This window comes from Mercenaria mercenaria, chromosome 14 (assembly GCF_021730395.1).
Source record: "Mercenaria mercenaria strain notata chromosome 14, MADL_Memer_1, whole genome shotgun sequence".
In the NCBI taxonomy this organism is placed as follows: domain Eukaryota; kingdom Metazoa; phylum Mollusca; class Bivalvia; order Venerida; family Veneridae; genus Mercenaria; species Mercenaria mercenaria.
In genome coordinates this window covers 25,805,882-25,820,574 of record NC_069374.1, presented here as the reverse complement: position 1 = coordinate 25,820,574, position 14,693 = coordinate 25,805,882, and the positions used below count along the sequence as shown (strand labels likewise).

General features: G+C 33.9%; 1 protein-coding gene across 1 annotated transcript; it reads right to left on the bottom strand.

Moving 5' to 3' along the window:
* Nucleotides 1-8,011: 8,011 nt before the first annotated feature.
* On the bottom strand, nucleotides 8,012-14,116 carry LOC123528226 (hepatocyte growth factor-like). Its single transcript, XM_045307954.2, has 3 exons — nucleotides 13,987-14,116; nucleotides 11,110-11,227; nucleotides 8,012-8,575 (listed from the first exon to the last, which is right to left on the bottom strand). The coding sequence occupies exons 1-3, from the start codon at nucleotides 14,110-14,112 to the stop codon at nucleotides 8,346-8,348; spliced, it is 474 nt and encodes a 157-aa protein (XP_045163889.2). The 5' UTR covers nucleotides 14,113-14,116; the 3' UTR covers nucleotides 8,012-8,345.
* Between the last annotated feature and the right edge of the window lie 577 nt (nucleotides 14,117-14,693).

The following is a 14,693-nucleotide window of genomic DNA, read 5'->3' as shown; positions in this document are numbered from 1 at the left end:
AATGGGCATTTTATTGAAATGCCAAATATGTACAACATTTACATATGAACTTACATTATTGAAAACTTTGAACGGAAAACATATCGTATAAAAGATAAGTAGCATAAAAGATGATATTAATTATGAGTAGCTTAAATCTTGTTATCTTAATATGTACAACTTCTACACGTGTGCAAAAAAAGATGAATAGTACAGTAAGGAAAATTGTTAGGTCTGAAACCAATTCATCTAAACAATAAACTAAAATACTTGATGAAAGGCTTAACCCATAAAATTACATCAACTGTATTAGGTGGAGGAATAAGAGGAGGAGGTTAATCATCAGAAATATTGTGTGTAAGCGTTATTACTCTACGAGAATAATGACGATGCCTAGAATTGATCGGATTATGAAGATTACGTAATGGCTAGCTAGCTATTGATTGGCTAATGATCGAAAAAGAAACAATTAGTTAAAGCAGCATGTCACAATGACATAAATGCTCTTATGTAACTATAAAAATATATTTACCGAAGTATCTAATGCAGATATTTACCACTGAACTAGATCTAACTAGAAGGTGGTTGTCACAAAAACATATGTCTCCCACCTATGTATACCTTTAGCTCTGGCGGCCATTTTGTGCAGCGAAGCGGAACGTGTCGGCAATATGCACAACTAGTTTTATTACTGATCACTCCTGTGAGGTTTCGTCGGAATCCGGGCAGCAGTTTGACCTGTGAAAGCCGGAGAAGATTATTCTATTTTTGGCTCTTGCGGCCATTTTGTGTTGCGAAGCGGAACGTGCCAGCGAAATGCACAAATAGGCTTGGTACCGATCACTCCTGTGAAGTTTTGTCGAAATCCGGCAAGCAGTTTGACCTGTGAAAGCCGGACAAGCTTAATGCGGACGGACGGACAGACAGACAGACAAACGGCGAAGGCAAACACAATATATCTCCCCTCATCCGGGGGGGAGACATAACTATTTACCGAAGAATCAAGAATGAAGATACTTACCACAACACTGAATCTAACTATTTATTTAAGTATCGAATGCAGATACTGACTACAGCACCTGATCTAACTTTTTACAGAAGTACATAATGCAGATACTGACTACAGCACTGGATCTAAATATTTACCACTTACCACAGTACTCATCGGAATGATCAATACAATCAGGTTTAAAATCGCACACATTGCTGATATGTATGCAATCTCCGTCATCACACTGGAACTGATCCACCATGCACGAGGTTTGTCCTGGTGGCAATATCTAGAAAAGTGAGATACAGTTAAATGTTTTTGTACTTCCCATTAAAACATATCAAAAATTTAAAACAAAAGCAGCATATATCTTGCATGAAAAGTCATAGTAATATAGTTATATGTAAACATATGACCTTGTAACCTTTGAGCAATAGACCTAAACATCATAATGGAAGCTGGTCATATTAAGTCTTTAAGATGTATTTTCTGAATTCTGGAAACGAAAAGAACCTTTGAGTCTTTCTAACCGTGAATTTGTATACATCCCTCCGTCTCTCTCATGTAGTAGAAAGTCATGGGATAAAGTTTCAAATCTTAAATACTTTCAGTCTTAGAGCAATTATCGTTTGAGCCCTCAGGCCAAAAAAAAAACACATATTTGAAACACATCATTGAAATTTGGCCTTCAAATGCTGTAAAAATGTTTCGACTTTCATGCAAGGGAAAACTCTCAGCTTTAAAGCTAAATTGACAAGTTCATAAATTTTACTCCACTACATGTACATATTCAATATTTGGATGCTAAGTTTAAAATTAGTTCAACATATCAGGAATAAAACATTTGGCGAGAGTAAACAAATTTACCGAATCGGTATTGTCTGACGATACGTTGCATCCTATCTCGTCTGAAGCATCAAAACAATCTATAGTTGTATCGCAGACGGCAATTATATTTATCCATTCGTTAGAAGAGCATAAAAAGAACATTCCTGTGTATCTAAATGATGCATTTCCACTGTCATTGAAATGTGGCATCAGCTGATGTGCTGAAATTAATATAATACAGACGAAGATAACGTGACTGTTTACCACGCTCTTTAGTAGTATATAAGGAAATCCTAACCGAGGTCGATATTGCCCTAAAACGAGATTCTGTCAAGTGGTTTGACATATTTTGGACCGAGGATGGGATTTTTATTACCAAAACTGCTATGGCAGTTATCACAATTTATTAACTCATTACCCAAACATGGAATCAAACCAGACCGTTATAATGACGTCTTATGACAATGACGTCGTCAAGTAGAGAAAGGTTTGATTTTATTGATACCACGTCTATCTGACACAGAAACACTCAACTATCACAACAACAATCTTTAAGTGCCGTGTGGCGGCTTTAAAAAGTCTCCCCGTAGTTATGTTTTCTGGTCCTTGGGATCATGAAGTTCATACAATAGATGTGTAATAGAATTTCGCTTAAGCCGGTACTAGATGGCGTGAGAGGTGTTGCACATTTCATTACCTCTCATGAACATACTCAATTTAACCGAGTCTGCTATTATTCTGCTTGGTTGCATTTTTATGCTTCCAAAGGATTTTTTTCAGCTTTTATTATTTATCATATATATTGTGCGAATTATGCGAACAAAATATGAAAACTCATTTAAAAGAAGTCGCTGACCGGTGTGGGACAAGCGATGTGAGAATAGATTGTTCTGTACAAATACATATATGATTCCAAGTTTTCTGTCTCATAGCTGAGAAAATATGTAATGCGTGGTTTCATATTATATACGGTGTGACATAACTTCTACACTTAATGTTACATCACAATAATATTTTAAACATATACAACGCTCATTTTACACGTATGGAAACACTTTTCTCAACTATGAGACAGAATATTCAGAATAAAATACCGGCATGAAATACTCCTATCTCACATCGCCTGTCTCAAAACGGTCACTTACTTCTTTTTTATCCTGTGAAGAACAAGTACGTACTAGTTTCTAAGACAACTAGCGTTATAAAAATGGCAGAAATGCTGCGAAAGTAAATCTACCGCGTCATTTGTAGTATTGCGAGAATCTCACAAAATGAGGTTAAATTTCGTTTTGGGACAAAATCTCAACCTTGGTTTAATTCCCTTACACGAACTCAAGGGTGTGGCATATTCACTATGTCCAACATAAACGAACAACATAACAAAGTTAATACCTCGCATTTATTATATCCTTATAGGAAATATTATGAAACAGGGGGACATTTCCAGCTTTTCGGCATGTTCATTTATTCTCTAACAGTGATGTTGCTGGATCATTCAATTAATTCTTACTAAGATAATAATGTACATAGAGTAATTTAAGTCAAACATCTTTAAAAGCAAATACCGTATAGCTGGTTAATTCAGCGGGGTTTTATTCCTGCTTATTCTGCGGGTCGAGGCTGTCACGCAGAAATAAATTCCGCACATTTAAACTATCAGCAGATTTTTTTGACGCAGAAATAAACTTTGATATTTCGCTTGATATAATGACCCGGTATTTTATCTCACGAGTTTTTCGTCTTCTGTTGTATCGATTGTAGTTGCTGTTGCTTTTGTTATTGTATCAATCTATTGTCCACGAATGAATGGTTACCGTTTCGGGCGTGTAATCTTAACAAGTGTATATCATAAAACGTGCTTGTTTTATGAAGTTTGACAAACGTTATATAAATTTGGAAAAATAAAAATGAGCATTTTGCGATATTTTAAAAAGAATGACCCATTTCAACCAACTTCACTGTACTAGAATAACTGACGAGAACGATATGCATTTGAGTCGTTAATTATGGGTAGTAAATGCGATAGCTATTTCCCATGTGCAGAATTTACTTCCGGTTTATGAAAACCGCAAAAAAAAATAATTCCTGCTTTTCTCGAAGGTCGCAGAACTAAAAAAAAAACGCAGAAATAAATTAGGCCCATTTTAGGACAAAACCGCAGAATTTTTTGCCCGCAGAATTAACCCGCTATACGGTACGTGGCAAATTCCATATATATTAGATGACTAAATCAAATTATAATTCATGTAGCAATCATTTTCATCCGTTTGATCCATAAATAATGTACAAAGAGTAATTTAAGTCAAACCGCTTTAAAAGCAAATACGTGACAAATTCCATATATATTACATGACTAAATCAAACCTTTATAATTCATGTAGCAACCATTTTCATCCGATTGATCCTTGCAATCAAATCTGCCATTACACTTATAGTAATGCGGCACAACCTTTCCACTGTCACAGTAAAAGTCGCGTGCTTCAATTCTTTCACGTGTTTTTGGTGAACTCTCTATTTCTCCTTTATAAGATAAAGCATATCATATGAAAGCGGCAAATGAGATATTAGCTCGCGTAATGAATCATGAGGAAAATGTATCAAAGTAATAGCCCGAAAACAAAGCTCCAGTTTTTGTATACATTACTGAATGACATGTTTCTAACAAATTCTTGTTCCACTGCTATAAAACAGAGTTTGCAGACCAGTCTCAAAGGTCAAGCATGTGATTGGCTGATTCTTCACACAGTCTTAAAATTGACCATTGACAAGTTTACATTTTGAGACTTCTCGAAATATGTATTGCAAGCTTAACATCTGATGTTTAATGTCTTTAATCTGTCTAAATACTATATAATGTTTACACATGCTTAAAGTTGTAATAGTTTTTCAAATAGTTTTCAAGTGTTATTCATCGTATTTGTATTTGTGACTTTTTGTACTTCAACATCTTTTATTAATAAATAATAACTTCTAGTAGAATATATAATAAAATAGAAAAAGTGGAAACTCCGCAGGCGCTCAACACGACAAAAACAAAAGTGTTGCAGGCTCGGTTTGATTGACCGTAGTGGAAATGCATGCTGTCGTCCGAGCACTCTAGCCCCGGGTTGAGAAGAACTCATTAACACATACTACAAGTATAAAAAACAATTTAGAGACATCCGCATGTCTTCATACGGCGACGCACATGGAACCTTCAATGATACACGTTAGGGAAGGACCTTCATTAATGTTGGTAAAACTTGTGGTCCGACCAATTTGCTTTAAAAAAATAGATGTTCCTGTTTCCATATTTATTCTATTGTGTACTATTTATGTTACATGTTTTAAAAAGCAATAAAATATGATTAAATCAAATGATACACGTGCATGTAATTCCTTGAAAAGCGGCGTATGGTTCCCAGTTAAAATAACGGGTTTGCTCTAAACGAGAAAACAATGGGCAGAACTAAACAAACTGGAATTTAGAAATGGGATCTGGGGTTTATGGAGCCTTCAATAAATAATAAAACATATGTTTGTGCCCTCAATGGTTGCCTGTTGGAGAAAACTAGGTATATGGTTTTCAGTGAACTTGTCCTGTGACCATGGCTTTTGGCCTGATAACCAAATAACTCCAGACCAATAGGGATAGTGATTATTCTCTTATTTTACGGGAATATCCTATGAAATCTAGACACTCCCATGCTAATGAACGGAAACCGTTCCCAGTCTCAGGATTACTGCGACCATGACCACAAAGTCAACCAAAATACACTAAGGATCAGAAATGGAAGTTTAATTGTTTTAAAATGTCGAAGGCCTAGAGTTGTTAAGTTTAAACATATTTTATAGTTCTTTATGTATTTTAATAATTGTGCATATATATTATATGATATTTAAAACATAGCAACGGGGTTGAACCACGACTACTTCTAACAGTATTAGTAAATGGATTTCCATGCCCGTTTTTCACACACACGTGCAGTTGGACGGTTACATGACTGTATTAAAATGGATATAAATTACAGAGCAATTAGTAAGAAAAAGGAAAGAAACGTAAAGGAAGAAAACTGTAGTTGAGTTTAGTATCCTATATATAATTAAAAAATCTACCCGCGATGAAAAACATTTTAAATATTTACATAATATCTTACTTGTAAAAATTATGTAAAAAAAGTAATAATGTTACTGATTTATATTTAAAAAACGACAATTATTGTTACCATGTAAATATATATAAAGTAAGTATATTTGATTTTTCATGCGAGAGTAATTTGATTTTGAAATACATGTATAATAATAAACAACTCAATATAATAAAAGCAACATTGATACTTTAAATTTTCAGTTGACACTGAAATTCAGCAATGTATATTAATTTTGAAGTCGAGTCATAAATTGAAAATGTTTTATATTTATGTTTTTAGACATTTCTAGAGAACGATAAAAAATCTTGAAAATCGTGGAAAGTCATCTATAGAAATGAAATTCTTAAATTTATCTTGATAATTTATCTTCGTTGCAAGCTTCAGGTTTTGTAAAATTTACACTTAAAGGAATTTTTGTATTTCGTTACTACGGAAATTTATATTTTTATGGGTTTTTTTTTGTTGTATTTTTTCTCTTTTTTTCTTTTTCATTTTTTAATGGCATATTTATTGCAAGGTGGCAATATCAAAAGCAATAAGTATGTTAAATAACTTTAATATTGATGGTAAAATAAAACATCCAATCAAATAATACAGTTAATAAAGTACATGCTTTTAGATTGTTTTCAACATTATTAAGCAAAAGGGATTGGTATGTGATACGCAGTAACTGTGAAAAAATATACTATAATTTTATTTTTTGTGAAGGACACATCAATAGTTCAGAACACGAATAAAAATTCATACTTTGTTTACTCTTAACGATTATATGTGACCGCTCATTATGGTTTAAAATTTTGTGATATGCATATTTTTTGCATTATTTAAGGACTAGAACGCCAGACTAGATCGATGGGCTTATTATTCTTAAATTTAGACCGTGAGGTTTTAGTAGACGCAAGTAGGTCTGGACTATCAGGATTTCCATTACTGGGAGTGATAAAGCTGTTATAAAATCTTAGATTTGTTCCAACTACCACACTTTTACAGGTCTTCCAGGTTATGCCCCAAAGTTTCTACTTAGTCTGTCTACTGTTCCCTTCGATCATTCATTTTCTATTGACCGATTTTGACTTTAAGTTTTAATTTGAAATTATAGGCTTTTCCTTTTTGACCTTCCCGATTTCCTTATGATGGGTTTCAAACTCTTCGATTACACAGAACTCTAATCAACAATTGAACAATGCAATAATAACTGCCGAACTAAAGACAATTTAAGGTATATTAGATCCAAAATTCATATTAAAAACATGAACAATTACTTCATATAGTTTATGTAAATATAAAATTAACAAGTTTATTTGTATTAATAGTACTATGCATTAGGCACTGTTTACATGTATAGATAAGCACAGTATAAATGTGTACTTCGGCTAAAAATGGCTGTTTATTTAACAATCAAGTGTTACTACATAACATTTAATTATGAATGTAGCTCATATATGCAAACTTAATTTACATGTTTAGTAAAGATAAATACATTTGATGAGGATTTTATACATTTGAAGTAAATATATAAAGATAAAATATCTAAGTGAAAACTGGCCATTTGATATCTTTAATATGATGCATATATCGTTTTTGTATAAAAACTTTATTGCAACAGTTTTCCCTCATGAAAAGTATTTTGGATTCATCGCCATTTTCATTTAATTAACTTTCATCGAAGTCGCTTTTACATTGACATTTGACCATTTACCTCGCGGTGACCGTTGCAATTGCTGCTATTTATTCAAAACAGTCATTAATCTACGTTTCCTAATTTATACCAGGCAATGAACGGCAATGCATGAAGACTGCATACAGATTAGGGTCACGGTGGGTCATTGCAAATAAGAGGTACTCATTATTCAAAATCTAGACAGCAACATACTCCAGACATGTTTTTCATCGGGAACCTGTTTTGAAACGAAAAACCAACCAAAGGACACACCCACCGATGTGAGCTAAGCAAAAATGCCATTTCCCTCGAATGGCGAGGCATAAACATTCAGAATGTAAAATGTTTAACTGTTATGATTAGGTTTCTTAAACACATATTGACGCATCCCTGTACTTGATGAAATGTTAAAAAATAACGGAAGCCGCAAACTTACTTTCTAAAAAAAAAATCATTTTCTTTCATTTTCTTAATAAGTTACATTCAAAATGATTCTGTGAATATAGGCAGGAATTTTTCAATTTTTGAATAAATTGTTCTGCCAATATGCGTTACGTTGAGAAAAGGTCGTGTGTAAATTAATTGTTCATGAAAGACGTAAAGCTCATTTTCATTAATATGTTGTTTTTACACTAACCTAGACACCTAAAATTTTAACTGATTTAAAACGGAGCTTTTTATGGTAAATTCAGCGAAATTATATCATTTGGAAATCTTAAAAAACTATAAAGCACATTTTGTCAAATGAACTTTTTTTTCAACCTCCAATCTCGCAAATCTCCCTGTTGAAGTTTCCCCTTCCAGAGGATGCATTAACAAAGCACCAAGCATAACCGTCGGCAAACGGGTCACGGCAATAATTTTGCAATGTCCGCAGATTTTCATCATATGCTTCTTTCCAACTCAAACAATTTTTTCCTGATGTAGTCATGTTATTTCTCCCATTATTGTAGACATCGATACTGCATCCTCTTTCCACTGTCATATCTATTAAATACAGGTGTATTCAAATTACTAGGGTCCGCCTTCATCTGTATGTAATTTTTTGTAAAAACTGAGAAATATATCTTACGTCGGCCAAGCTTATTATAACAGTGTCAGAGGTTAAGGAAATATGCAATTAAACATGCCATTGTCACGATGCAGCATATACTGTCAATTCTGCATTGAGCAACCAGCCAATAGTGTGAAGACAGGTTTGAATTTTAACAATAATAAATCTAGGAAGTCAACTGATTGATTGTGTAAGGACGGTGGCTGCTAAAAGGTATGCTCAACTGTACACGAGATGATTAAATGAAAATAGCCTGACTTTAATTGATTATTATTATTATTATTATTATTGTTTGCCTCATCTTCCCAGTCATAACAGTATTCACATTCTAAAATTAATTACTTTGGTGTTTGAACTTGCAGTATTTTTATGAAATTTTTGATATTGAATGCAGTACTAGTATGGAAATATCACTTGAAATATCAGGTTTCTTGTTAAATCTACGATGCACGTTATGTCACCGCTACCCTTACATGCTTTCGGAACAAAATTGAATTCGTAAATAATCCAATTATAAATTATCAGAGTTAACCTGACGTAAATAACAAAACTATTCGTTCACTTTCCATACACATATGAGCCGTGCCATGAGAAAACCAACATAGTGGCTTTGCGACCAGCATGGATCCAGACCAGCCTGCGCATCCGCGCAGTCTAGTCAGGATCCATGCTGTTCGCTAACAGTTTCTCCAATTCCAATAGGCTTTAAAAGCGAACAGCATGGATCCTGACCAAACTGCGCGGATGCGCAGGCTGGTCTGGATCCATGCTGGTCGCAAAGCCACTATGTTGGTTTTCTCATGGCACGGCTCATATAACCATAGAAAAATGTAGTTACGTTATCAGTCTTAGCAACGTGAACAAACGTGGTAGTACAAAATAAAGGTTTCTAGTTATACTAAAATATTACAAAATTGTATCGCTTTGATGTATGATTATACACCTAAAATATTGAGACAAAATGCCAGGTAAATATTTTCAGCAGGTGAAGTATATAATAATAACGAAACTAATGACATATATTAAGAACACGTCACGGCTGAGATAGTTTAGCATTATTACAATACACAGTCCGTATTGAAATTGTGTTTCCAATACATGTGCTCATTAGATAAATCCTCAATATCTATGTGAAAATAAGGGATGTGTTTTGTATGATTGCAACACTGTGAGTTGCTCCAATTACTGACAAATGACTGAAACAATAGGAATTCGTACGAGAGATAGATAGACAAAACGACAGTGATGTAACAATATATTCTTTTATTGTTTTAATGTATGAGTTGTAAGCTACAATAAAGAATACCCATTTTATGAAAATCAAACTGGAAGTTAGAAATAACAGAAAAAAAATTAATTAGGTCATGAGTCATCATATACCTGTCAAAATTTGTCATTAGTTTTCACGAGCTGTCAAAATTATTTTTATCTCTCTATTCTGCATATGCATTGTTTTTGAAAGTATCTTGAATGGATATTGTAGTGTGTAACTTACTTTACATTCCACATTAATATTTGTGCTTGAAATTGCTTTGTTGAGCTCACCGACGTCACATATGAATGTCTATTGTTTTAGTTTATTGTCTGTTATAAAGGTACCAAATCTCAATATTAAGATGTAACAATTGTTCCTTTCTGGTAGACAAAGGAAACTATTTGGCTGAATCATAACATAACGGTTTTTGGAAAGAACTGAATATTCTTTGATTTTTTGTTATTCACCGGAAATTCAAAAAGTGACATCACCTTAAAATGTTCACATTACTGTAAATATATATTCAGTAATATTTTCTAGCTATGTATGTCTCCACAAAATTCAAATAAAACAAAATATGCACTGTTCGATGCTACTGGTGGGTGTATCGATTGTACAATCGGATGAGGGGTCTATTAAAATTCTGCGATGCGAAGTAATTAATTCAGGTTATAAATTCTGTCTTACAAACTCAGTAACATAATAAAATTTGTATAGATAAACTAAAAAGTGTTTAACATGTTGTAAGTGTTCTAATATCGTAAGTCACTAATGTATTTTCTATTGTTTTTATCGAACAAAGGTTCCAATGAGTGGAGTCACAAACTGAAGCAAAATGTGGACGGCCATTGTCGCTGTCATCTCGCTCATTTTCAAATCGCCTTTCAAAGTTTGTAATTATAATAACAATTGGAACAGGAACATTTTTTAACATTTTATCATGTTTTATCGATTCCGAGAGTCGGACATGTTGTAGTGTTTTCCTTTCAGTACTTTCGTCTCGAAGGAAAAATATGGCAAAATGAAAACACATTAAGTCATATTATTTGTAGCGGACAGCAAAAGGTGTGACTTAAAACAAACTTCTCAACATAGTGACTTTTCTAATCCAATATTATGATAACTATACAAATATAAAGTTTAATCTCAAACAAAACAGAAGAACAGTTTTATTGATGACAGATATTACTGTATAAAAATACAGATATATACCATTTCTGACGTTACAAGCTTCCCATCTAGTGGATGGATCTCTCGCAAAACACCAAAGATAACCATTGTCCCATATATCTCTACAGTTATTGTCTTCAAACTGTGGCAAGTCTACAATCTATTAAAAAAGATATTGATGTAGGTTTAAGCCAAGCTACATTAAAAGTTCAAACTAACAAGTGAATGAAATATTGCCGATACAAAGTCCCCTACTGGAAGGCACGTAATTTTCTCTACTGCAGTATAACATAATGAACTGATATCTGTCATTGATGTATAAACAATATTGTACTATATGTACAATATGTTATAACAAAACACTTGGATTAAAATTTGTATATATAAAAACCTACAGTTGTTTTAATATGGCATTTTTTGGCCGATTATCAAAAAAGGTATCAGATAAGTTATTCATAGTAACCAAAAAAAAGGAAAGTCCACAAGAAACTCTTTACCAGATAGAGATAGGTCAAAATACACCTAAAACTTGGATGTAACATACATGTTGTACCACAGAAAACTGGTCTCGAGTTTTCCCTACGACCAGTAATAAATAAGTTACAATATAATCAATTTATAGTAAAACAAAGGGACATAATTCTAAAAACAAGGGTGCCTCATGGTGCTGAACAATTGTGCCAAGTTACATCAAAATCCCTCCATGCATGAAGAAGGAATGCTCCGGACAAAGTCATTCTTGAATTTGACTTTTGACCCTTAAGTGTGACCTTGACCTTAGACCTAGGGACCTGGTTCTTGCGCATAACAACCTGTCTCATGGTAATGAACATTTATGCTAAGTTACATCAAAATCCGTCCATGCACGAAGACAAAATGTTCCGGACAAAGTCATTCTTGTATCTGACCTTTGGCCTCTATGTATGACCTTGACCTTAGACCTAGGGACCACGTTCTTGCACACGAAGCTCCGTTTTATGGTGGTGAATATTTGTGCCAAGTAATATTAAAATCCCTTTAAGGATTGTAGAGTTACAGACTGGACAGGAAAAAAGCCCTTTTGGCCTTTGACTTCCAAATGTGACCTTGACCTTGCAGCTAAGGGCCCGGGTTTTGCGCATGACACATTGTCTCATCCAGAGAAATACTTGTGCCAAGTAATATTAAAATCCTGTTTTGCAGTTTTGCATGGCAAAGTTATAGACAGGACAGGTAAAAAGTCCCATTGACCTTTGACCTCAAATTGTGACCTTGACCTTTGAGTTAGGGGTCCGGGTTTTGCACCTGACACGTCGTCTTATCATGGGGAACATTTTTGCCAAGTAATATTAAAATCGCTCCATTTATGGCAGAGTTATGGACCGGACAGGTAAATAGCCCTGTTTACCTTTGACCTCCAATTGTGACCTTGACCTTTGTGCCAGGGGTCTGAAATTTGCGCATGACACGTCGTCTCATCATGGAAAACATTTTTGCCAGATAATATTAAAATCCCTTAATGAATGACAGAGCTATGGACCGGAAACGAAACAGACCCTGTTCATGCCATGTTAACATTTGACTGCCAAGTGTGACGTTGAGCTTTGAGCTAGGGGTCTGAAAGTTGTGCAAGACACATCGTCTTATTATGAAATAAATTTGTACTAAGTAATACATTGTATTCTTCATGGATGGCAGAGTTATGGACCGGACACGAAATTGCGGACTGGACCGGACAGGAAAAAAGCCCTGTTGACATTTGACCTCCAATTGTGACCTTGACCTTTAAGCTAGGGGTCCGGGTTTTGCACATGCCACGTCGTCTCATCATGGAGAACATTTGTGTTAAGTAATATTAAAATCCCTTCATGGATGACAGAGTTATGGACCAGGCACGAAATTGCGGACTGACGGACGGACGGACGGACGGACGGAAAAGCGCATTCATATAGTCCCCGAAACTGGTTTTCAACCAGTAGGGGACTAATAAACTGAGGTTAGAGACAAGTCTCACTATGAAACGTTGCATTTGGCCACATTCAAAATTGTCCTAAAAATCTCGAATTTGAAGATTGCATTTTAAGAAAGCTTCCAAAGTCAATTTTTACTCTGTTTTGAAGTTTCATAATCATGCAACCGTGCTACCGCATTTTTTACTTCTGTTTTGTTGGTTGACTTGCATCTGATGGACAATGATATCCAGCATTGCTTGTTCGAACTGTAGTGTTACATTGTTCAAGAAGCTTTTATGAAAGGGATGGTTAGAAGAAATATTATATATATCTAATAGGTAAAAGCGATATTCCAAGATAGCAGCACCGTAAAAGTCTATACAATATTAAAATTACACATTTTGCAGCCTTCAAAGTTAGGAGTCAGTTGTATTTTGGATATGTGATTTGGATAGGTTAAATTATCCCAAGTCGTTATAGTGTTTAAACTTCTGGAAAGTATACCAAAATAATACATGCCAAGAGCCTCCATGACGATTTAAGATTGTCATAGTAAATTGTCAGCTTCGGCCATGGGGTGTGTCCGAATCCTTGTTGTGTATTAGATATGCGCTTTTTATTTTGATCAACAAATTGTACAATTTTTTTTCTCTTACTATACTTTATTATACGCCGTCATCCGTATGGAATATAACCTTCGGACGTTCAGCTGTTGCTATGCGACGCGGATATGCTAATTATTAAAATATATATATTACCCGTTACATGTATAGCTATGCCCAGAATAAATGTGTATGATCACTAAACTACTGGAAGTTTTTTACAGAGTGACTGCTATACATTACATTTATAGCTTTACAAACACAGTCAGTGTATATATTATATATAATTAGTTAAGTTTATTGCATTCTAGGAAGGTTTTCTACATTTAAAGTTAGTATGTAAAAATGAATTATGTTTTTGAAAGATACATATTCTAATGAAATACCTGAGTAACATGAGAACCGAATATATCGTTCTGGTGTGGAAACTGTTGGTCCCATCTTTGACAGACTTTTCCGCTATATGTTGTATCAATACTTTTCAGTGTCCGCCTATACATCAGATTCGACATTGAGGAAGCTGATTGTGAAAAATTAAATAATGCTTTTTTGAATAATTGATAAAAACAAGTATGACACAATATATACAACTGGAAAATAATAAAAAAGTTAAATTAATTTAATGTGTTAAGCTACAGTCCTTAGAATGCTTTTTATTGCGGAAGTTACAATTATTATTTACCTATTCACAATTTACATTTGCACTGCGAGACAGTTCAATATATTTCTGAATTAGATACAATATTCCGTATTATACGATGCTTTAATTAGAATCTCCCTGTTAAAAGAACGATAAAAGCTGTTATTAACATGCATATCAATATCGATAAACGCTTGGTGCGAGTTAAACTTAAAGTTTAAGGAAGAACTCCAATGATTCTTGTGATAAATGTTTTAAAAGTTGATAACAGGTCTTGTCTGGGCCTGCTGTAGTATCTTGACGTTTCGCAAGACAGTCAAGTAATACTGTCAGCGAAAAAAGGTTTATTAAAATCACCATCTTTATTTTAGTTAATATTTAAAGGCTTATTTCTTTCAATAAATTATTTTTTTGAAAACGTATAATTATCATAATTCGTTGATTTCTTTTTAA